This window comes from Pistacia vera, unplaced genomic scaffold, assembly GCF_008641045.1.
Source record: "Pistacia vera cultivar Batoury unplaced genomic scaffold, PisVer_v2 Contig109, whole genome shotgun sequence".
NCBI classification, from domain to species: domain Eukaryota; kingdom Viridiplantae; phylum Streptophyta; class Magnoliopsida; order Sapindales; family Anacardiaceae; genus Pistacia; species Pistacia vera.
The window spans coordinates 374,573-397,925 of NW_022195126.1; the positions used below are offsets into that span (position 1 = coordinate 374,573).

The following is a 23,353-nucleotide window of genomic DNA, read 5'->3' on the forward strand; positions in this document are numbered from 1 at the left end:
TCGTAATTTGTAATTCAATTCAACTTCACCTTGTTACTAACTAGTAACTATCTTTCCCTCGTGTCCACCAGATCTATTACCGTACTTGTCTTGCTCACTTTTCTCTTACAAAACCAACGCAAACATGTTACCTTGTAAATCCCTTACATGGGTTCTTGTGTTTCTCCTTATCTCTCCTATGTTCTTCTCTGTTTCTGTCTCCCAAAATGACTCCTATTGGTCAGCTAAGAAAAGACACATGAGGGAGAAAGTACGCAAGATGTATGTTCAAATTCGTATCTTTTTTAGTTGTTTTTTTCATTTTAGATTAATGGGTGTTCAATTTTGTTAGTCATGGAATGATGGGTATCTTTTATTTTGATCAGATTTTTTTTTTCTTAATTGCGTTTTGAATTTGACCCAAATAAGTTGTTTGATTTTTTATTTTTCTATTTTGCAGGTTCTATCATGCATATGAAAATTACTTGGCCTATGCATTTCCAGTAAGTTCATTGATTACGCTGGAACATTATGTATTATTTATTTATTTATTTATTTTCATCTGGTTTTGATTTTTATTCTACTCTTTTGCAGCACGACGAGTTGAAACCTCTTAGCAAAAGTTTCACCGACTCCTTAAGTGAGCTTGGGAATCTAAGGGTAAGTTTATATTAGTTGAGAGCAGCATTAATCAGTCAAAAGGAAAGTAACAATTTTTTTTTTTCTGATTTACAGCTTGAACACTTGCCCCAAGACTATAATGGTTCTGCCCTTACACTTATTGAGTCCTTGTCCAGGTATAATCTGTTGTTAAACAAGTCTATAGATAATAAGGTTGTAAATGCTTAATCCCTGAATTTCTATTTCCTCTTATTGTGTATGCATTTTTTCTTTTTGTTTTGATTCTTTTTTTATGCTATTTGAGAATTCTATTAAATCCTTTTTCTAATTCAATTTCTCTCTTTTGGTCAGCCTTGTTATTCTTGGGAACAACACAGAATTTGAAAGGGCTGTTCTTTGGCTTTCTGAAAATTTGACGTTTGATGTTGATGCAAGGATAAATCTTTTTGAGGTATTTGATTAAAATCTTGCATTTCGATGCTTAGATTTGGTCAGCTTGTTTCAGTTATCATGTAATTGTTTAGTTGTCCGTTATTGGTTATAGTAGTTTTTTTGTTCTGTGGGGGGGGGAAAATTTTTTTTTATAGTTTGAAACTTAATGAGGCTTGTGGTGGCAGTTGTGTATTTTGTGAATGTAAGGAGTGATATTACTGCAATAAACTTACCTTTGACGTTTTTACTGATGTTTGTTTTCTTTTATATCTGTTACATAGTGCAACATACGAGTTCTGGAGGACTTGTTTCTGCCCATATGCTTGCAACTGATTCTGCAATATGTGGTGCAAGGATCTACCGGAATCAACTGCTTACTCTGGCTGAAGACTTAGGACGGCGTTTCTTCCTGCATTTGATACACCTACTGGATTGCCATATGCAGGATTAATTTGAAGGTACTACCTAAATCATGATTAATATCAAGAAGGGTATGATGTTCAAATGTCATATACGATAGTTTTTAAAGTGATGTTAAAAAAATTGAAGCCATTTTGAATAGAACCATGGAATACTGGCAACATATAATATTTTGCCACTAATTATGTGGGTTGAACCAATATATGCTGAGGGTCACATAAAAAGCTACTTGATTGTGGTTAATCTATCTTATAAAATACTCTTCTGGGTTTAGACACAAAAATGTTGTGTTATTTTGCAAATGCCCAAAAAACAGATACGCTATAGCCAAGGAGTAATAGGAAACATTTTTAGGTGGTACAGGTCAATAACTAAAATGCCAAGGATGTGATAAGCTATAGCCAAGCAACCTCTAAGAATTAGTGTAACAGTAGAAGAAGCTCAGAAAAAGCTGAGTAGAGTGTGGCATTTATATGTTGATGTTTTTTCTCTATATATTGCAATGAATATGTGTCCGGAATTACTTGCTCATATTGAACAAATAAATTGAAAAAAATTCCTTATAATTTTTGGGAAGTATGAATATGTTCTGGTTTTGTTGTGAAGAAGGATATATGACTCCGCATCAATGCGAAATTCTGTGGACAGTATGGAGTGACAGAGAATGAGACTACTGAAACAAGCACCTCAGGGTGTGGTAAGGAACTTATCATTCACGCTGTGAGATGGGTTCATCCAAGCCTGCTTTTTTTCCTAAAATTTGTTGATTTCTGCATCCGAATCTAGGTTCTCTGATTCTTGAGATGGGAGCATTGTCTAGATTGACCGGTGATCCGTATATGAATCAGCAGCTTTACGAGCTCTCCGAAAATTATGGAGCATGCGCAGTTCTTTAAATTTTAGGAACAACATTGGATGTGATAACTGGGCAATGGATTGAGTACTCTTCTGGTATTGGGGCTGGTATGTGTGCTCTGGGCTTCCGTATTCTTTAAGTGGAAAGTTCATCTCATGTTATTCATAGTTGCTGAAGTAGTTGAGCTTGATTTGTTGATCTCTTCATTTATGTTGCGTAATCTTGATCATTCTGATGCTGGATTCTGTTATGCATCTTAAGGGGTTGATTCATTCTATGAGTATTTGTTCAAGGCTCACATTCTTTTTGGAAAGGAGGACCTTTGGAAAATGTTTTTTCATGCTGTTATCTTGCTGTACAGAATTATTTCAGATATGGCCCATGGTACTATACTAAGCACATATATTCTAGTTTAGGTGAATATTTTATCATGTTTTTCACATGGTCAGTTTATTTTATTCTGAATCTTTTTGAGCTTAGACAGCAGTCATCCAGTTTTTCACCACTAATTATTAATCGAACAAAATTGATACGGGAAGACCATAGAAGTGTTTTGAATTCTTCATAGACAAATTTTTAGGGATCATCTCCAGAGTGAGAGGCTGAGTTAGTAAAGGTTTATTCTGTGTTGTTTATAAAATGTCAAACAATAACTAGGTACTGTTAAATAATAATACCTTACTTTTCTTCAACTAAGTTTTTGTTGTTTTTACTCAATGCAACATTAGTACATAGTGAAACTACTCAACAATTTATAATTGAAAAGCATACAACTTCCTAGTCGAAAGATCCAATATAATAACACATTAGAATTTATTAAAAAAAAAAAAAAAGGATAATTTACTACAGTTATAACTTCAGAGGATTCTTCATGACTGATTTGATGCACATGACTGTTATTTAGGTACCATGAAGCTGATTTGAGGACAGGAAAAGAACTTATTGCAGCTTACAAGTCTTCAAGCATTTTGGCCTGGTCTACAAGTAACTGAAATTCATAACATATTCTGAGTGAAATTTGAGTGTTAGAGAAGAATTATATGACTCTATATTTGAATTCTTACAATAGGTTCTTGTTGGGGATATTGCTGCTGCAAATTCATCACACCGTGATTTGTTTACGTTTGGAAGAAGTTTGTGTACTACCAGAAAGGTGTGATATACTTTGCTGTTGTATGAATACAAACACATTTCTTGTTATGCTTTATGTGGCTTACTCTTGATTCCAGTTATATATAGTATGTATTTTAATTTAACCTGAAACAATCTTTTAGGTATCTGCTGGATCATAAATTTACATCCTACTGAGAAGTATTATCCCTTGCGTCCTGAGTTGGCTGAGTCTACTTTCTACCTGTATCACGCAACCAAAGGTCTGCTAATCATTCTAATTTGTGATTGACCTTTTTTCCTTTCTATTCAAGGTCATTTCTTTTAAAGTGTCAATTTGTGCTTATGAACTTGTGTGAAATAAGAGGAGCCACTAGTAGTTTGGGGTTTTGGTTTGATACTGTTATTGATATTATAAGTTCAACAACTTCTGTAGTAATAATGTATCAGTTCACGAGGTGTCATTACAGTGAGGAGACATTTATAAATTGCTCATTCTAGTATACATACATCCAGCTGCATATGCTTCACTAGGCAAGTTACCTTAACTAGAGGACCATCAAAATTTAGCTTCATGCCAGGCATACATCTAGGTCTATACTATGCATATGCATCACATGTAGCTTCCTACATGATCATGAGTATAGCTCCTTTTGACAGCAGTTTTTTACTTTCTGTTTTTACCTTATCCAGGTTTTTACATATTTGTTTGATTGCTGTCATTGATTTTAGATCCATGGTACTTACAAGTTGGGGAATCAATTGTTAATTCTCTTAATTCATACACGAAAGTGGAAGGAGGGTTTGCAAGCATTAGAGATGTGACCACAATGCAATTGGAAGATCATCAACATAGTTTCTTTCTTGCTGAAACGTGAGATTCTTTATTCAATTACAAGGAAAAAAGAGTTGCAATTTTAAGTTGTAAATTGTGTTTGAAGAATCTCATTTCCGCAGGTGCAAGTATCTATACCTTCTCTTTGATGATTCTTTTTTGGTTGACCGAAATTACATATTCACAACCGAAGGCCACCCACTTCCAGTTTTGAGTTCTTGGCATGAGAGGCTTCCAGAAGCCTACATACCAACAAACTGGACTTTTTTCAAGGTATATACCTTTTACCCCTCTTATGCCTGATGATGCTTCCAGAGTTGATAAAATATTTTTGGAAACTTTTTCCTCGCATGGCTTCACGGTTGGAACTTGGAAGTAATCAAGAAATATTGATATTTTACTTATATTTCACTTCGTTCTGCAATTCCATTATGCATTGGCATTTCTAGGTTCATCATTGTATTTTCCTACATAGTTATAAATCAAAAGACGCATAGGTTGATGAAACTTCAATTATGCAGAGCGAAAAGCAGAGAAGAAGAGCAAGTGCAATGACTTTGCAAGTCTGTCCGGCGTCTTTTAATTCTAGACACGATAAGCAAAGGGTTGAGAGTGCGTGCCACATTCCTGATACTCGTACTGATCACAAGTGCTTCACCGATGAAGAATGTGGGGTCGACTCAACTAGTTGTAGAAGAAGATCATGTAGCATGGCTGGTTTCTGTGGTCTCTGGTCAATATGATTTACCTGTGCAATATGTTCACATTCTTTCTACAGAAAAGGAAGTTGAGTAATTTTTTTCTGTTCAAAGATAGTCTCTCTACATGCATGTAAACCAACAGCATAAAATAGAAAAAGAAAGGATATATTTGCACGTTACAGAAATTTTACATAATAATGACATTTATTTCGAGGTCATTTATGAGTGTTGTTTTCTTGAATCATAATGAATGATCATCTATAATTTTATTTAAGTAAAGAGTGTTGTTATTTAAACCTTGTTTAAATACAATTTCTCAAATAAAATTATAAACCCAGATATATTTCATTTGAGTAATACTACTCCTATAATTTAATCTTACAATCCCATCGTGACAGTTGAGTTGATAATTGTCACATCAGTTTTTAACACATTTAAAGTATTAAATGATTTTAATTAAACACGAATAGTAATTTTTTAAAGGCGAACAGTTGTTTTTTCATAAGGAATAGTTGTTCATATGAAGGAACAGTCGTTCATTCATAAGTAATAATTATTCTTTATGAAAGAACAATCATTCATTCATAAGAAACAATCATTCATTCATAAGGACTAGTTATTCCTTATAAAGGAACAATCATTCCCTATTAATGAAACAATTATTCTTTATGAATGGAATAATTATTATTTATGAATAAACGGCTATTCGTCTTTAAAAAACATGATCATTCATCTCTAAAGGATGATTGTTTATATTTAGTTAAAGTTATCAGTTGATATAATAATACCAATTTTACTATCTGCTAAGATTATAAAAGAAGATTGTGAGATTGAGTTGTAGGTAATGTTTTTTCTCCTATTTATTTTCTAGTCTTCTCCCATTATTAGGAGCGAAACTTTCATATAATCTGTACTTTCGCCCATTATTAGGAGCGAAACTTTCGTATAATCTGTACTTCAAATAATAATCGATGAGATTATAAACAATATCTTACCCCAAACCCAAAAAATATAGACTTTGACCTCACACAATCTTAATAGTATTTAAACCATTTATGGGGAGGAATTTTAACAGTCTTTCCCAAGTTATATCAAATTTCGGCGTCCATATCTCGAAATGAAATCAAATCTCAACACTCCATCTGAAGGTATTAACCTCAAGACGGTTTGATGCATGTCTTGCTCCTGATTGGCGACTACTTTCTACGGTAGTTTTGCTATCTATTTGTTTTCATAAACCACTTGTGTTTCGATTTCATCTCTGGGTTAGCGCCCCAAGATGAGCCTTGATGCTTTACAATGGGAGCCAGCCAGAGGTGAGAATCTGATTGAGATTGTGAACTTCGAAACTCTGGACTCCATCTCAACTCCAGCTGGATGTCTGATCATAATGCCTTATCCAATTAGAATATAGCTGACATCGTACAGTTCACCAAACAAGTGGGTTTCGACTACAAATGTAGCCATGACAGCTCACTTGTCCTCGCCTTTTCCTCTGTCGTCTTTATGACTTGGACATCATATATTTCATTCTCGACCAGGCCATGCCCAACCACTTCTCTATTGTTATCTGAAACTTTGCTTTTAAACGAAGTTGGTAGCTCCTCCTCAGTCAGCAATGATCAACCCATCTCTGACACTTTGACTTTTTTCTTCACCATTGGTGTGCTTACAATTATTACAACCCAGCTGGCTGCAATAAATTAAAGTAGCTTCTTTTGATTTAATTAGTTGTCCAGTCTGGTCCTAGGTTGATATTTTCTTTCAGTCACTGAAGGGTTGGAGCTCTTTGGATAAGGATCATGAGCAATGTGATATTTTAAGAAGATAATTATCATTTACTTTCGCCTTGGCAACTGGCATGATGTTTAGCAGTTTTAACTTATGCGATATTTAATTAATTCTATCATTTCAGTTACTAATAATACATTATACATGCATGTATTTGTCAAATAAGAAGCTTTTCTTTTTAGCCATTTGGCAGTTTAATTCAGAGTTCGAGGTGACACCGACATCGGTCCTTTATTGTAATAAAAGTTTGAAAATGTGAACAGTTCAGTCAAATCACAACGAATCCCCCGGCTATAAATAGCATGCAATGCCAAGCGACAAGAGTATCTCGGTGCACTTCATACTGAAATTAGATAACAGTGTAAGCAAAAGCAAGCATGGTGATCGTAGTACGTATGGTTCTCTTGTTGGGGATTTTGCTATTCAGCCTTGGAGTTGCAGAGGTATAGAGTAGTTTTCTTGGCTCAATATTTTAGATATTGTTTTTGTTGGAGACTCTAATCTAGTAATCTTACCGCTTGGTTATGCATGCTTGCAGGTTTCGTCTGATCTCAGGATAGAAGAAAAGGAAGAAGATGTAATCCACGTTGGGCAGGTAATATTTCAGTTTTTGTATAAAAAGAGATTTTGTTTGATTATTTCCATGTTTCATGACTTTATGGTTAAAGCTAGTGACATCTGACTTGTGATTCGTTTTTGTTGCTGATGCTTATATACCAGCTTGTTGTGAGAGGTGTAAACAGAAGGCTTATGCAAGACATAGGTGGGTTTCCACTTTCTGTTTCTCAAATTTGTTCCTTTTTTCTCTATAGATTTTTCATTACTATTTTAGCATTCCATTTAACCAGTGAAAGTAAAAAGCCCACAAAACTAGTTTTGCTGTCATCCATTGACGAAACACATCACTGATTTGTTGTTTGTTAGAAAGATATTTAAGCGCCCTGTTGTCCAGAGATGAGAGACCACGTTTGCTTCTTTTAATTAATTTCGGTTTTGAGTTTCAGATTGTGGAGGATTATGCAAACAGAGGTGCAGTGTTCACTCTCGGCCAAACTTGTGCAACAGGGCATGCGGGACCTGCTGTTTGAGATGCAAATGCGTCCCGCCTGGGACCTCCGGGAACAGGGAGGTGTGCGGGACTTGCTACACCGATATGACCACCCATGGAAATAGAACCAAGTGCCCATGAGGCCCACCGGCCCACCAGCAAGCTGGCCCGGACCATAACTGGGTTCTCTGTGTTTCATCGTTTAGAGCTTTTTAGTTCTGGTATCAATAATAGGACTGTGTTTTTGTTTGGACGCTAAGAAAATCAAAAGGTTGCCTGTAGTATTTGAACATTTCATGTGGGTTGTGTCTGCAATTATGTATATTTTAATGTAAGTATGGATGGAGTAATGTGATGTTATGTTGTTATCTATTTGGTGGTGATGGAGTTGGCTCGTTTGCATACTGAACTTCGGTAAATTTAGAAATAGAGCCGGTTATTTAAGCCCATAAATATGTAAGTGACTACAAAGTAGTAGAATAATGAAACAATTCTTTATGGGCGGTGGCAGCCCATAAACTTTCCACGTACAATTGCATTATAGTTTATTTTTTATTGTTGCAGACCATATTATTAAAATCCAATGATTTTGTTCTATTAAAAGTTTAAAGTAATTCATGTCTATCCATAATTATTTAATTTCGTACATAAATATAGTCAAACCAGTGCCTCATAAATAATGAGTTAAATGTCGTATACGTTAAATGAAATATGAATTAGGCATACATTATTCTCAAGTGATTTACATTTATTTGAGCAAACGACATGTTCCCACCCTATTTCATAAATTTAAGATTCTCAATAGGAAATTGTTATATTAAATTGTTTAATATAAGAGTAAAATGGTTCTTGTAAATTCTAGATCTGATTTGGTATTTTGGTTTGACTCGCATCCTGAAGGGTGCGATTCTAGCATCTAGACCTCCACCAAATTAAAACTTCATATCCTCCTCCTCAAAACACATCAAACCCAGATCCAAACTTCATACCTCGAAATCAAAACACCCCAGATCCAAAGACTAAAACAATTTGAGAATCCAACAACACACAACTCAAATCAAACAAAGATCCACACCGCCTCTTAGCCAGTTTTCTTTACCAGCCATAGCAAGAACACCTCCCTAGCCTATATTGCACCTTCCCCAGCCCTGTTTAACCAAAAATTTGATCGGATTTCGTCGTTTCCCGCAACAACCGAGTCGTGCGACTATTCTTTATCGGATTCCAACTGCTTCTAGCGACGATAACCCCTCCCACCACCACCCCTCGACTCACCAGTGCCTCCCCTTCAAAACCCCCAACCTTCCCGACCACATTAACCCATCGTTCGCCACCACCTCTCACCGTAGGGTTTTTTTGCGTTTTGTTGAAATTAGTTGTTGAAGGATTGTTTTTTTTTTTTTTTTTAATGAAATTAAAGCTTGTGATTTGTTTGATTGTTTATTTGGAGTGTTTTTGTGTTTGTTTTTGGCCGGAAATGGGAGGGCACAAAGATGGGAGGAGGGGGAGATGAAGAAGAATAAGATGGAAGAGCAATTTAATAATGGCACCCTCTGCATCGATATCAAAATCAACGATCATTAACGGTGTTAATTAAAATGTGTAAATAAAAATTATATGAAACTAGGGGTGGTAACTTGCCATTTCGCTAAACTTTGGATTGGAACATGACCTTTGCCATTTATTTTTGAAGTCAAGCATTGGTCATAATGTTGTCACATAAATATAAGATAAAATTACAGATTGAGCAAGTAATTAACGATATATAGTAAAATATCTCTATAGTGATACTCTATATAGGAATAAACTCTACATAGTCATAAAAAATAATATTCTCAATTTGAGATAGTTATAAATAAGAATAAACTTTACATTGTAATATAATTTTTTTAATTTCCGTCTTAAATAAAGTTGTCTCTATATAATAATAATTATTTGTATATTACCAAAAAAAATATATATATATATTATCTTACATTAAAGGTTTAAGATGAAATAAAAATATTTACTTAAAGTTGTTTAGAGCAATGATTTTATTCTTTAGAGTTGTTACCACATCTTTTAACTTGTGGGTACATTATTCGCTACCATTGACATTTTCTTATTGAAGCCAAAACATTTATAGCTTCTCAAACATATTTAAAGCTTCTTGGCACGAAACTTTTTGTATTTCCATACTATCATCCTCATTATTATTTCCTTCCTCTTATTGTCTAATTGTAGCAATGATTTCTTCTTCAGTTAAAGCATACATAACTTGTTACTCATTTAAATGATTGAGGAAGACATTGATATTCATTCAATTAGTATAGTGAAGTTGCAGAATTCTAATCACTCAATTCTACAATAACTCTTTGATTCTCCTCATCCACTTCATTTGTAACTTACAATTCACTAATATCGGGGGTCTTAATTTTGCAATGCTTAAAATAATTGGCAATCCATACAGCAATTGCATTTACAATTCCATCAAGGACTCTTATTTTTATTGGTTCCAAGACACGATCTTCTATCCATTTCAAAAGTAGGCAATTAAAGAGTTAAATTGAAACTCTAATACCATTAAAACATGAATTGAAATCCTAATATTTGTACTACTAAAACATGAATTATGAAATAAGAAATTTTTGTAACTACATCTCTATTAAGTTATAACATCTTTATAATAATAAAATCAGTTAGTCCCACCATTATGAGTATAGAGTGGTTTTACTATATTGAGTTTGGATTAAAGCAATAATAATTAGAGCTGCAAACGAACCGAACAGTTCGAAAAACTGTTTGATAATGTTCGCGAACAATTCGATATTCGTTCGATAATATGTTCGATCGAGTTCGAACAGAGGTTGTTCGTTCCATTATGTTCGCGAATATTATACGTTCGACTAATTCATCCGTTCGCAAACAATCGTTTGATTGTTCGTTTGTTTATCTTCGAAAAACATGGTATGCATTATTATAATATATATATATTATTATTTTTTTCATTTTTATATTATGTTTGATTTAGTTTGAATGAGTTTTTTTTAATGGTAATCAATAATAAAATATTATGATCCTTTTGTTTTTCTTATATATATAATATGTTTAGAATTTTTTTTTCCAAATGTCATCAATAATTAAATATATAAGTATATAGCATTTTAATTAAAAAGTAATAAATTATTATGATACATCGCATGACGAATTTAATAACATAATAGATTGTATAATCAAGTGATATATAATATAATAAATCCAATAACATAATAGCTTCATATTTTTTCAAATACAATCAATAATTAAATATTATAAGATAGCATTTCAATTAATAAATAATAAATATAGTATGGTAAATTGATAAACATACCATATTGTATAATCAAGTGATGTATAGCATAATAAATTTAATAATATAATAGCTTAGTTAAATATAGTATGGTAAATTGATGAACATAACATATTATATAATCAAGTGATGTATCGCATAACAAATTTAATAATATAATAGCTTAGTTAAATATAGTATGGTAAATTGATGAACATAACATATTGTATAATTAAATTATATATAGCATGACAAATTTGATAATATAATAGCTTAATTAAATATAATATGACAAATTTATGAACATAACATATTATATAATTAAGTGATGTATAACATAACAAATTTAATAATATAATAGCTTAATTAAACCTAAATTAATCACGCATTTATATTGATCATTTATTATAATAAATCTTCATACCACTATGAATTTATAAATGTTGATACAAAATATATATATATATATATATATATATATATAACAAATTAATCACACATATGTATTGATCATATATTACAATAAACTTTCATTCCATTATAAATTTATAAATGTTGATACAAAATATATATATAACAAATTAATCACACATATGTATTGATCATATATTACAATAAACTTTCATTCCACTATAAATTTATAGGTGTTGATACAAAATATATATGTAAACATTTAAAATATTTATGATAATTTATGTAATGATAATAAATATATGATAATCTATAATTTTTGTAATTTCATAACATATTTAACCTATGATTAATTTCTGTATGATAATAATTTGTATATATACAATTACACATTATATATAACAAATTAATCACACATATGTATTGATCATATATTATAATAGACCCTCATTCTACTGTAAATTTATAGGTATTGATACAAAATATATATGTAAACATTTAAAATATTTATGATAATTTATGTAATAATAATAAATATATAATAACCTATAGTTTTAGTAATTTTATAATATATTAAATATATTTAATTTGTGATTAATATATGTATGATAATAATTTTGTATATACACAGTTATATATATATATATAAAATTTCTTTTTTTTTTAAAAAAAAAATCCGAAAATCTAAACTCACATTTTTGAACGAATATGAATAGACCTTTTGTTAATTGAACAAACATGAATAAATATTTGTGTTCGTTCAAGTTTAAACATGAATTTGAATAATCGAACAAGTTTCGAACGGCCTGTTCGAACGTGTTCCATTGCAGGCCTAAATTAATAATAGAATGGAATAAATAATTGAAAATTGGCATGTTCAATATGGTCTGGTCAAATATTTCTAGTTTTCTACCAGGGTCCTACTGCAAAATGGATTTTATTGATTGATCATTACATGATTCGCTGGCAAATCATGGACCACTGATCGAAATCGTAAACAAGTGGCAAGCTTCAATCTTCATCCATAACCACACACGTGATCCATGTAACCCACATGGGTCCCTCCGATCTTAGATCCTAGTATCCTACGCATCCGTTCGTACGGTAAAGAATAATGTCCCTCCAACAAGTCATGTGATGCAAAAACGTTAATCGCAGGATTTAAAAAAAAAAAAATTATGGCGGAAGTGGAGGTTTCCAATAAAGAGCTTTCAAATCTTTTATGAAATCAAACTTGTTCCTCTTTTGTGCCGTGCAGTGGCATTACCTCCAAAATAAAATTTAATTGCCCGTGGACAGTATATCAAGTACGGTTTTGGAATGTAGTGAAAGGGTTTGATTGGTTAGTAATAAAGTTTGAGTTCTGTTGGCAGAATCGATTGACTAAGGAAGATTCCTGGAAACGGGATGAAAGGAAAAAAAGAGAATCTTTGTTGAATATGTGATTTTGACATTTTCAACTCTAGTTAATTTCTATAAAAGCAATGCATTGCAGGAAAATAGTTCAAAAGGAGATCAAATTGAATCGACATTTAATTGCATTGCCATGTGGTTCCTGGCCAAGAGCCATGATGTAACCTTTCCTTCAAGTATTGTCAGTTTCAGTATCAGATTTTTGGAGGGTTGGACCCGAAATAAATAATAACTGTAACTGGAGATGAAACCAATAGATCCAAATCTTCAGGAACAAAGTTGGTAATTGATGATTAGCCTTTTTAACGAGGATATCTTCAAAATCTCATGATTTGTTCAATTATGGTATTATTGTCTCAATCATGTTAGTTTTCAAAATATTAATCGCTAATTTAATCTCATAATTAGGTTACAAAGTTATGAATGATTACGGAAATATGAACATATAGAAATGGGTTTTTGGGTAGAACAGAATTGGATGCTTATTATAATTATATAGGAAGATGAAGAAGAAAGCAATATGTGACACGTCTACTTGACACGGCAAAAGTGGGACCAAGAATACGTGCGATTTCCAGTGGACCCCAATTTTCATAGTCCATAACGCGGTTTGGATGGACCCACATAGACACTTACCGGCTACCGCCTCGCTACTAACAAAATCCGCAGTTGGTGATGTTGTTTTAGGCAAAGAGGCAAAAGAGCAATTAGGCCGATGAGTGAGTTGCAGGGGGAAGAAGCATCGCAAACGCAGCCAAATTCAGATAATGGATAGTAAAAGTAAAGCGGATTAAATATATCTAATTTTTTTGAAGTTACGAAAACTTTTTTTTTGTTTGTTTTGGATTCTTCTCATTCATTATCATTAATTGCTTGCTCTCTCTCTTGCTATATATATTGGGGTCAGGGGGTCTCATGTGGAGGGAATAATAGAGTAGTATATCTTGCGCCGCATGTTGGTCTCTTTGGATGATATTGTTGTTTTTTGTCATCGGAACCAACGCCACATAGAGTTTTGTGGGTTATTTGAAAATGTCCCAGAAGAGGCAACAAGAGGATGGCAAGGCTAAGGCAGAAGGGACTAGGCCAGAGGACAAGCGGAGGAAATTTTTTACTTTCAGAAGGTGAGTGATGTCCTCGTTTGATTGATTGTTTTTTCTACGTTGTTGTTGTTATTACTCAAAAGTTTTATTTTTATTTTTTCAGCTGAAGTTTAGAATTGAATGAGAAATGAAGTGGTTGTGCTTGTTTGGTTTAAAATCGTGGATGAATGTGGTGAAATATAGTTGGGATTCTAATGGCACAGTGGAAATCTAATTGAAGCTGAACTGGTTCCTTTTTGTTTGTGGAGTTTGTTTTGTCCATGTGAAATATATGCTGAATTCTTTAGGTAAATCGGAAATGGCTGAACCGCGCAAGAGATGTGTGCTTGTTTTATGACAAGTGGCAATGAATGTGCTTGGTGCTTGTGGAATATTACCTTTTAATTGTTAATGCGGCTTGAGTGTTTATGTTAATTGGGGTTATTTGCTTTTTGAAATGGTAACAGATAATAGAATCTAAAATTTGTGTTGGAAGGTCCTTTCCCTGGTCAGATTGATGACTTTGGCTATGTGTGATTAAGATTTGACCTTGGATTTATTCTTTTCTGAGATGGAATAATTTTTCTTTTCTGAATATGGACAATAAGTGTAAAAAGGAAAATCTATACTTGTTCCATTATCTGGCAACGGATGTTATTTCTATGCTTTTGAAGTTGGAACGGAGAGAGTTCACTTGAACATTCTGTTGTTTATTTCGCTAATAGATCAATTGTTACGGTTGCTTGTTACTTTTTGTTAACTTGATGACTAATGATCAATGTTGTAGTATGATTATGATATTTTTTTTTCCTTTTTCTCTATTTTCACTTTCTCATTTGTTGTTGATTTTGTTTAGTGCGGTTCAGGAGGTTATGAACAGACAGACTGTCCAGCATTACCTGGAGCCAGTTTTGGAGCCCCTCATTCGTAGGGTGGTATGCATATTCCCTTAATCAGTTCCATTGTCAAGAATCAAGCTTAGATAATTTACTACGCATTTCTTTGTTTTTACAGCTTGTTGATTCTAAAACAATAAAACTAACATTTAATGCACAAATAAATACACCACAGTTTCTAACAACAGTAGTTGGTTGTGAGCTCCCTGTAATTTTTGGCTCCTTGCATATTTTTGTTGCTAGTACAGTTAATTTTGGAAAGAATTTTTAATGAATTATTGTTTATGTTCTACAGGTAAAAGAGGAAGTTGAGTTGGCTCTAAAAAAACATTTGATGAGCATCAAATGGTAAGAATTAACATTGTGGTTTTGATGATATATCATTGAAGTAGAAAGGAATAAAAAGTATCTAGGTTTTAAGCCAGAAAGTTTTAAAATATATTTGTTTATATTTTTTATGCACCCTTGTGCAGGAGTAGCGGGAAAGAGATACATGCTCCTGAATCAAGAAGCTTACAACTGAAGTTTGCAAATAATCTTTCTCTTCCTGTGTTCACTGGAGCTCGAATTGAAGGGGATGATTCTACTATAAAAGTAGCTCTTGTTGATACTCTTACTGGGCAAATTGTTTCCTCTGGTCCTGAATCTTCTGCCAAGGTGGAAATTGTAGTTCTTGAAGGTGACTTTGATGGTGATGAGGCTGACAATTGGACAGTTGAAGAGTTTAAGAACAACATTGTGAGAGAGAGAGAAGGAAAGAAACCTCTTCTTACAGGAGATCCATTTTTTACTCTTAAGGAAGGAATTGGTTTGGTGGGTGAGATTTCATTTACAGATAACTCAAGCTGGACCAGGAGCCGTAGGTTCAGACTGGGGGCAAGAGTTGTGGATAACTCAGATGGAACTAGAATAAGGGAAGCAAAGACAGAATCCTTCATTGTTAGGGATCACCGAGGGGAATGTAAGTTTTGTTTACTTATTGGTCTCAAGAATGTAGCTGATTACTATTACCTTTACATTTTTTTAGGGTCTAATGATTTCCAAGTGTTATTGATGTTGTATTCTTTTCTTTTCTGAACCCTAATAATTTAACAGTATTTAAAGGCAATGAATTTGATTGTATCACTCCGAGAAGAGATTATATAAATTGTATATATGCTTACATATAGTTAACTTTTGTGTTGAATCTTCTTATTTTTTGTCTTTTTTCCTTGATGCACCTTTTAACTCAATTCTTTGGCCATTTTTGTTGTAGTGTTTGGTCCTATTACTACTATATACTGATAAAATATAAATTCTGTAAATTGCTGAATGAATATACTTAATGGCCTGGAACTTAGCATATAAATTTGAGTTGATTGACTTTACTTTATTTGCACTGGAGTGAACTTGTTATCCAGTTGTTCACATCTTTCTTTGATGACTGGTTGTCTATGGAATTGAAAATTTTTAATTGCTAACCTGAAATCAAGCACATGACATATTTTAGGTTGTTCAAATAAGGTATTGAAACAAAGAGAGAAATGAAATTTCTATTTACTTTTTTTATTCGGGTTGCAGTGTACAAGAAGCACCACCCTCCTTCCCTGTTCGATGAAGTCTGGAGATTGGAAAAGATTGGCAAAGATGGAGCTTTCCACAAGCGTTTGACTCGAGAAAGTATCCTGACCGTCAAAGATTTCTTGACCCTACTCATATTAGACCCTCCAAGGCTTCGACATGTAAGAGTTTACTGCTTTATCTCTTATATTTTACCTTTATAGTACTGTACTACTTATACTTTGCACATTTATTTTGATAATCATGATTTAATCTTCTTTTCAAAGATCTTTGGCCAATGGTCATGTGGTCTGGTGGGCATTTGCTGCAAGAAGTGCAAGAAGCCTTAGAAGACCTGGGTTGGGTATGGGCACGTGGATAACTGGATGCCTGCCCTCTTTGAAAACCAAAGGCTCCATATCTTTGGAAAATTTTGAGATTTTAGATGTTGCTTCGGTGTGTATGGACACTAACATCTATACTTACATTCTTAGTATCCACTCCTAAGAATATCTTGTGCATTGCAAGTGAGAATCAAAGTTGGTGGTCTAAATCAGACTTCCAATAAGATTTATGTCTTGTGTATGTTACATTAATTGTTATGTAGTAATAATACTATTTATGTGTTGGTTTGTACACAGATACTTGGCACAGGTATGTCTGCTAAGATGTGGGAAGTCACCGTGGACCATGCTCGGACATGTATACTTGACAAGAGGACATTCTTGTATTGCCCGCCTGGTTCTCAACAGAAATCCGGTGTGGTCTTTAATGTTGTGGGACAAGTGATGGGATTACTTTCAGAATGCCAGTATGTTCCCGTTGATAAGCTGTCTGAAACAGAAAAGGCACATTTCTCTTATCACATCATATTAGTTTTCCTTCTTCATTCGGTTGTATTTTTTTTTTTCTTTTGTTGTTTCTAATGATCATCTCTGACATCAGGCTGAAGCTCAAATCTTGGTAATTACTGCATATAAACATTGGGATGAAGTTATCTCTTTTGAGGATGAAGCCTCTCTCATGGGTTCCTCTTCACAATTAACTAATGCTCTTTGCACATCAAGCTCCCCCATGACTGATATTTCTAGTGGGAGCAAGACTTTAGCTTCTCAGAAGATGGGCGGATATGATTATACACAACTGAATGCCTCTTCTCCTGATATTATATCATCCATTTATTCTGTTGGGAGTGTGACTGGCTTGGATGATTATGGCTTACACAGTATAGAAAATATGGGTCTCAGATATGACCAGACATTGAGTTATCCGAGCCAAGTCAGCAACTCCCTGATATGTGACACAGAGTCCATCACTCGTTCTTTCTGTGATGAGGATCATCTGCGGTTCTTTGATACTGATCTTCAGGCTCAGAGTATCACTTTGGGATCACCGGCTGATCTACAAAGTGCGGTTAGTGACTTCTTAAGACCTCATACCGTTGGTAAAGCAGCTCAGATGAGATGGACAAAGCTGTTCAGTGTGCTGAAATTTTTCTATGTAAGGAAAGTTGTGGCCAAAAAAACAACTCCTCTTCTGAGATATGCCTAGTGGGCTGTGAAATTTGGTTTTGTTTCGGTAGCAAGTATTATAATAGTGAGAGCTGCCCAATTAAGTTTTGTGTGCAGTTGTAGATTGCAACAAGTTGCTGGTTTTATTAGATGTAGATTCAGCTTATAGTTCATAAAATTGGGGTCTGCTGGCTGAAGATGAAAACTACGCGTTAGATTGTGGATATGTAGATGTGCACACAGGTATTAGGTTTAGGGTTCTTGCTGTAAACTTTCAGCTGCTTCGTTTGAAGCTTTAATGTTCATGTGAAAACTTGAATGCTTGACAGTAGCTGTCAAGTTGGATTATCATTTTGTACAACCGCATTTTGTTAAATAAAGGCTAAGTATTTTATTTTATGCTTATATTTTACTTCTTGAGACCCCAGAGAGAATTACCTTAGATTGATCGAATTTATACATCATATGATCTACTAGTAACATTCAAAATTTTCATTGCATTTTAGTTTTTCTTGTTCACTAAATAATGTATTTGTTTGTTCATTAGTCAAATTGGTAGGTATGATCACTCCCTTGTGACCGGATAGCAAAACTTTCAGTCACTGAAGTTAGCTATATCTAAGTATTTTGTGTTCGAGTCATAAGAGAGGTATCTACAAATTTGTGAAATTAATTTTGTTTATAAGGTTTATAGGATGTTTCATGATCCTGAGGATTAAGCAGACTCTAATATGGGCTTGGATATCTCGGATACCTAAACAAAATTGATAGGTATTGACTAGTAGTTGAAATATCAAAGTTCGCAGTTTCAGCAAAGATGGAAATAGTAGTAATCCTCAAAAGTCAGAAGTAATTTAAAAACTGGATCTTCCCATCGATTCTTTTGGACGGCTTTGATCATTTTAAGCTTTGTTCCCGAGCCAAGTTCAACTCCTTTTGGTCATTAATGTCAAAAAGATTGAACCAACTTTCTTCATCGACCCATCATTTTCCAAAGTAACTATCTATAAAAAACCTCAAGCTGATTCAATGTATCTTCTGTTACTAAGAAAAAGCAAACTCTGAAGACAAAAGAAATGGAGAAGCAAAAAGGTCACATTCTTGTGCTTACATATCCTGCCCAAGGCCACATAAACCCTCTCCTTCAGTTTGCTAAACGCCTGGCGTCCAAGGGACTAAAGGCCACTCTAGCCACCACCCATTACACTGTCAAGTCAATCTGCGCAACCACAGTTGGTGTCGAGCCCATCTCCGATGGCTACGATGAAGGCGGTTTCAAGCAAGCTCCAAGTGTAGAAGCCTACTTGGAGTCTTTCAGAACAGTTGGTTCAAGAACTTTTGCAGACATCATACTCAAGTACCAAAACTCAGACTCACCTGTTGACTGTATTGTGTATGATTCATTGCTGCCTTGGGTTCTTGATGTAGCTAGACAGTTTGGCGTTTATGGAGCAGTAATATTAACTGTTTCAGCTTCTGTTTGCTCTATGTTTTGGCAAATAAATCAAGGGCTTTTGACTTTGCCCATGAAGCAAGAAACCATGCCCTTATTGTTGCCTGGCCTGCCTTCACTTGAATTCTGTGACTTGCCAAGTTTTCTTGCACAGCCTGCAAGTAATCGTGCTTATTTGGCAGAGATTTTAGAGAAATTTGCCAGATTGAATGAAAATGATTGGGTGTTCTGCAACTCCTTTCAGGAGCTGGAAAGTGAGGTAACTGGATTGTGTTTCATGTTCAAAGCTTTTATAGTTTGCTAAACGGTTGATTTAGAGCAGTAATTGTCTGTAGAGTCAGAAGAAGAAACAAAGATATTGTTGTGTCATGTTGAGCGTGTAGATAACGAATTACCTTAAGGACATTACGATCATGATCATGATGTCAAATTTTACGCTTGGTTTGATATAGTAAATTATTTTTCTAATTTGTGATACTTTTCACTTCGTAAAAAGCTAGTGGAGACGATGTTGGGACACTGGCCATTGGTGATGATCGGTCCAATGGTGCCATCAGCCTACCTGGACCAACAGATTGAGGGAGATTCAGCTTATGGAGCTAGTCTTTGGAAACCAACAAGTGAAGAGAGCATGAGATGGCTAGACACCAAGCCAGAAAATTCAGTGATATATGTGTCATTTGGAAGCATGGCAGATATTGCAGCTACACAAGTTGAGGAAATAGCATGGGGCTTGAAAGCGAGCAACAGGCCTTTCTTATGGGTTGCAAAGGAGAATGAGAACAAGTTGCCAGTTGACTTTGTGAAGTCAGTTGGTGACACAGGGTGCGTTTTGACATGGTGTAACCAGCTTGAGGTGCTAGCACACCCTGCCGTGGGTTGCTTCGTAACACACTGTGGATGGAACTCGACTTTGGAAGGGCTGAGCCTGGGTGTGCCGATGGTGGCAGTGCCGCACTGGAGTGACCAGCCAACTAACACTAAATTTGTGGAGGATGTGTGGAAGGTAGGAGTGAGAGTCAAGAAGGATGAACAGGGGATTGTTAAAGGGGAAGAACTAAAGAGATGTATAGAGGAAATCATGGATGGAGAAAGAAGTGAAGAATTTAAGCGCAATGCATCCAAGTGGAGAGAGTTTGCCAAGAAAACTGTTAGTGTTGGCGGTAGCTCAGATAGGAATATTGATGAATTTGTAATGAAGATGATGAAAGGAGAGAGAAAGAGAAACTTTTGATTGTTGTCATCAGTCATCACTTTAATAATAAAAGTAATTGAACTTCTTTGATAATAAATATATTATTGGCTCTGGAAACTAAACATGACAGTTAAATCAACATAAAACTCTTAGATAATGTGTTTGTATAACGAGAAAATCGAGAGCAGGTTATCCATTTGTAAAGGTTTGTTGTTTGCTCAGGTAACTGAACATATATATGCAATAGCTAGTTACATCAAAGTAGCTAGTTTTATCCCATCCATTGTTTTTTTTTTTTTTTTTTTTTTTTTAAATGATTGGGGTTTGTTCGGACCAGCTTATGCTGAACTAATTCTCCGAGACTTGGAACTATCGGCCGGATAAGAGTTTTGTGGTTACCTCTATTAGCACTCGATGAGGGACTCAAACTTAAGACTCTTGAATAATACATTAAAAAAAAAATCTCTATCGAACCGCTTGTCCACCCAGATATAGTTATCTCATCCATTGTTTATCTCAATAATGCATCCTACACTCTACTCTTACAACTCATCTGACTTTTATGATCTATCCATCATTTAAAATCTAGTTAAAACAATAGCTTACCCAATTTCTTTCTATTTCCGCAAAAATATTTTCAATTTGAAACAACTGATCAGATATAGAGCAACAATTGATACATGGGAATCGAGGTAAGTTATGGTACCGCTTGTAATATGACCATGATTTTGTCATCTTATAGACTAAACCTTGAAGAACAGTTAAACATAAATTCCAAAATACATGAAGATCTCTTCTTTATTCATCCTCTGAACCATGATATTTTGTTATTGATAAGTATAGACAATATAAATGGTATAGGAAGAGTGAAAAAGATCAAATTTACATGTATGTTTCTGTAACCAATACATTACATTGACTGAAAACATATACTTTCCCTTTGAAAACTAAAAGAGAGAAGGTATGCAGTGAAAAGATTGTGATTGGTGCTCATTTCAGAGCAATGTTTAGAAGATCATAAAATAGCTACTGCAGAAATGACAGAAGACTCTCAATATCCTTTTCACCAACAACATATCAAGAGAGTTCACATCTTACAAGCATCGCTGTTCCCACATACTTCACCCTGCCAAATTGGTTATAATTCAACAGAATACCTTCTTGTTAAAACCATGCAAAGGCCTTGAAGGAAATATAAAGGTTAACTTGTTGAATACAAGAAACAAAGAAATTTACTAATTGCAGTATTCCTGGTACCTACCTTGTTCTTCCTGCGTGTTTCCAATATTTCTTCTAAAGGAGGTCGACCTAAACCAAAAGAGGCCATTGCATTTAATAAAGAATTTCATTGAAGCATCAGTTTGATCAGGAATGGAAGCAATTTCAGAGTTCTTCACAGAGTAGTAACTAGGAGGAAATAAAAGAGACCCAAACTGAATCTTTTTTTGATGCAACACATCAGGGACTATAAATCTATGAGGGATATCGGTAAGTTGTATAAACCTACCAGTAATCTGAAGACGAAATTTAGCCCAAACACCATAAACAGCATCAGCTACTGTGGCAATCTGCAATAAATGCTTTGTAAGTAATATATATAAAATAGAAAAGACAAACAGAGTTTCTTTTAAATATGCATAATTCAATAAGAAATAGACCAATAGAACTAAGGTAATTTCATGAGGAACGAAGGGGCTTACAGGTTCATATTTAGTTATTGCATAAACCCATCCAAGACCAACTTGTTCATATAATCTTCTAAATGCCTGCATAATTTTTTTATGCAATGTAAGCAAATAAAGGCAAATAAGAACTTTAAAATCCAACCTCCAGTCCTCAATCCAAAAGAACAAAGATTTACTCGGAAAGCAAGATCAACAACTTAAAACGGCCAAAGGAGGCTTACTTCCACATCTGTAACTACAGTTCCATCCGAAAGAATTGCATGAATTCTTCCCATAACCTAAACAAAAAAACAAAAGTGAACAACATATATGTCTAAAAATTGATATTTAAGCATGCTACTGATTTCTTCGTATTTGTAACTCTAATCACATACAGTTTTGTAGTCCAGGCCTTGATTTTCCTCAGGAGAGTATTCATCTGAACCAATGTCAACAAACTTTATAGTCCCATATTGCTTGTTCCTCTCCCTCAGCATATTAACCTGACAACGATATAATAAACATAAAGAAATCAAGAAAACAACACAATCTAAGACAATAAGATATTAAAATAGAAAGAAAATAAAAACATATAAGCTATTGCACCTCACGCATGCATAGAGGGCAGTCTCCATCATAAAGCATTTTAATCTTCCAATTCTCTGGCTCAGGCGATGCTTCTTTTTGTTGTTCTTTATTGGGAATTAAGGGATCCACAGTTGCCCCCTGTATAGCACGAATCTGATATATGGTTCCTACAAATACAAATGCATGACAAGATGAATTAGTGCAATATTTAATGAAAAATAAACCAAAGTTTCATGAATTCTGAAGTTTAGAAAATGAAAACCAAAAGAGATGGTCACCAGCTTGGCGATTGGAATGTGATGTAAATGAAGGAGGATGATGAAATCTGAGATTAAGATAGTGATTCGTAGAAGAAAGAAATGGGCTTCTTTGTCTTGCAATAAAAGCAAGAGCCTGAGCTCCTTTCAAAGCCATTCTTGTTCTGCGGATTCAAAACCTGTTCATTCAAGTGTTTTCGATGGGAAGGACTTTCTGTTATAAACGGCTATATGTACGTGGCAA

General features: G+C 34.2%; 4 protein-coding genes and 1 pseudogene across 6 annotated transcripts; 4 read left to right on the forward strand and 1 right to left on the reverse strand.

Annotated features, from left to right (window-relative positions):
• The first annotated feature begins 18 nt into the window (after positions 1–18).
• On the forward strand, positions 19–5,004 carry LOC116136432 (annotated as a pseudogene).
• Positions 5,005–6,990: 1,986 nt separating this feature from the next.
• Positions 6,991–8,090, forward strand: LOC116136317 (snakin-2-like). The gene is made up of 4 exons (XM_031422028.1): positions 6,991–7,188; positions 7,284–7,340; positions 7,466–7,508; positions 7,750–8,090. The coding sequence occupies exons 1-4, from the start codon at positions 7,123–7,125 to the stop codon at positions 7,932–7,934; spliced, it is 351 nt and encodes a 116-aa protein (XP_031277888.1). The 5' UTR covers positions 6,991–7,122; the 3' UTR covers positions 7,935–8,090.
• A 5,458-nt stretch (positions 8,091–13,548) lies between these two features.
• Positions 13,549–18,357, forward strand: LOC116135769 (calmodulin-binding protein 60 A). 3 transcript variants are annotated; one of them, XR_004128943.1, is made up of 8 exons: positions 13,549–13,704; positions 13,832–14,048; positions 14,863–14,941; positions 15,198–15,250; positions 15,376–15,863; positions 16,463–16,623; positions 16,729–16,897; positions 17,083–17,221. XR_004128943.1 is itself a non-coding variant. In XM_031421488.1 (8 exons), the coding sequence occupies exons 2-8, from the start codon at positions 13,957–13,959 to the stop codon at positions 17,990–17,992; spliced, it is 1,686 nt and encodes a 561-aa protein (XP_031277348.1). In that variant the 5' UTR covers positions 13,550–13,704; positions 13,832–13,956; the 3' UTR covers positions 17,993–18,357. The 3 variants fall into 3 exon arrangements, 2 of the variants coding, with proteins under 2 accessions (XP_031277348.1, XP_031277355.1); XM_031421488.1 differs by lacking the exon at positions 16,729–16,897 and adding an exon at positions 17,387–18,357 and having other exon boundaries at positions 13,550–13,704; positions 17,083–17,289; XM_031421495.1 differs by lacking the exons at positions 13,549–13,704; positions 16,729–16,897 and adding an exon at positions 17,387–18,357 and having other exon boundaries at positions 13,923–14,048; positions 14,873–14,941; positions 17,083–17,289.
• A 494-nt stretch (positions 18,358–18,851) lies between these two features.
• LOC116135986 (flavonol 7-O-beta-glucosyltransferase UGT74F1-like) lies at positions 18,852–20,666 on the forward strand. The gene is made up of 2 exons (XM_031421697.1): positions 18,852–19,664; positions 19,902–20,666. The coding sequence occupies exons 1-2, from the start codon at positions 19,029–19,031 to the stop codon at positions 20,637–20,639; spliced, it is 1,374 nt and encodes a 457-aa protein (XP_031277557.1). The 5' UTR covers positions 18,852–19,028; the 3' UTR covers positions 20,640–20,666.
• Positions 20,667–21,467: 801 nt separating this feature from the next.
• On the reverse strand, positions 21,468–23,321 carry LOC116136299 (uncharacterized protein At5g50100, chloroplastic). The gene is made up of 8 exons (XM_031422018.1): positions 23,131–23,321; positions 22,871–23,019; positions 22,660–22,767; positions 22,507–22,563; positions 22,301–22,366; positions 22,108–22,168; positions 21,862–21,908; positions 21,468–21,726 (listed from the first exon to the last, which is right to left on the reverse strand). Exons 1-8 carry the CDS (start codon positions 23,264–23,266, stop codon positions 21,688–21,690), a joined length of 663 nt encoding a protein of 220 aa, XP_031277878.1. The 5' UTR covers positions 23,267–23,321; the 3' UTR covers positions 21,468–21,687.
• Between the last annotated feature and the right edge of the window lie 32 nt (positions 23,322–23,353).

What these genes read in the sequence shown, in the direction of transcription:
- LOC116135769 (XM_031421488.1), top strand. Translation starts at nt 13,957, where the DNA reads ATGTCCCAGAAGAGGCAACAAGAGGATGGCAAGGCTAAGGCAGAAGGG. An exon ending in TAGGGATCACCGAGGGGAAT is followed by an intron (nt 15,864 to 16,462) that starts GTAAGTTTTGTT and finishes TTCGGGTTGCAG; the next exon opens with TGTACAAGAAGCACCACCCT. An exon ending in AGCTGTCTGAAACAGAAAAG is followed by an intron (nt 17,290 to 17,386) that starts GCACATTTCTCT and finishes CTCTGACATCAG; the next exon opens with GCTGAAGCTCAAATCTTGGT.
- LOC116135986 (XM_031421697.1), top strand. Translation starts at nt 19,029, where the DNA reads ATGGAGAAGCAAAAAGGTCACATTCTTGTGCTTACATATCCTGCCCAA. An exon ending in TTCAGGAGCTGGAAAGTGAG is followed by an intron (nt 19,665 to 19,901) that starts GTAACTGGATTG and finishes CTTCGTAAAAAG; the next exon opens with CTAGTGGAGACGATGTTGGG.
- LOC116136317 (XM_031422028.1), top strand. Translation starts at nt 7,123, where the DNA reads ATGGTGATCGTAGTACGTATGGTTCTCTTGTTGGGGATTTTGCTATTC. An exon ending in ATGTAATCCACGTTGGGCAG is followed by an intron (nt 7,341 to 7,465) that starts GTAATATTTCAG and finishes CTTATATACCAG; the next exon opens with CTTGTTGTGAGAGGTGTAAA. An exon ending in AAGGCTTATGCAAGACATAG is followed by an intron (nt 7,509 to 7,749) that starts GTGGGTTTCCAC and finishes TTTGAGTTTCAG; the next exon opens with ATTGTGGAGGATTATGCAAA.
- LOC116136299 (XM_031422018.1), bottom strand. Translation starts at nt 23,266, where the DNA reads ATGGCTTTGAAAGGAGCTCAGGCTCTTGCTTTTATTGCAAGACAAAGA. An exon ending in ACATTCCAATCGCCAAGCTG is followed by an intron (nt 23,020 to 23,130) that starts GTGACCATCTCT and finishes TTGTATTTGTAG; the next exon opens with GAACCATATATCAGATTCGT. An exon ending in AAGGCCTGGACTACAAAACT is followed by an intron (nt 22,564 to 22,659) that starts GTATGTGATTAG and finishes TTTTTTGTTTAG; the next exon opens with GTTATGGGAAGAATTCATGC.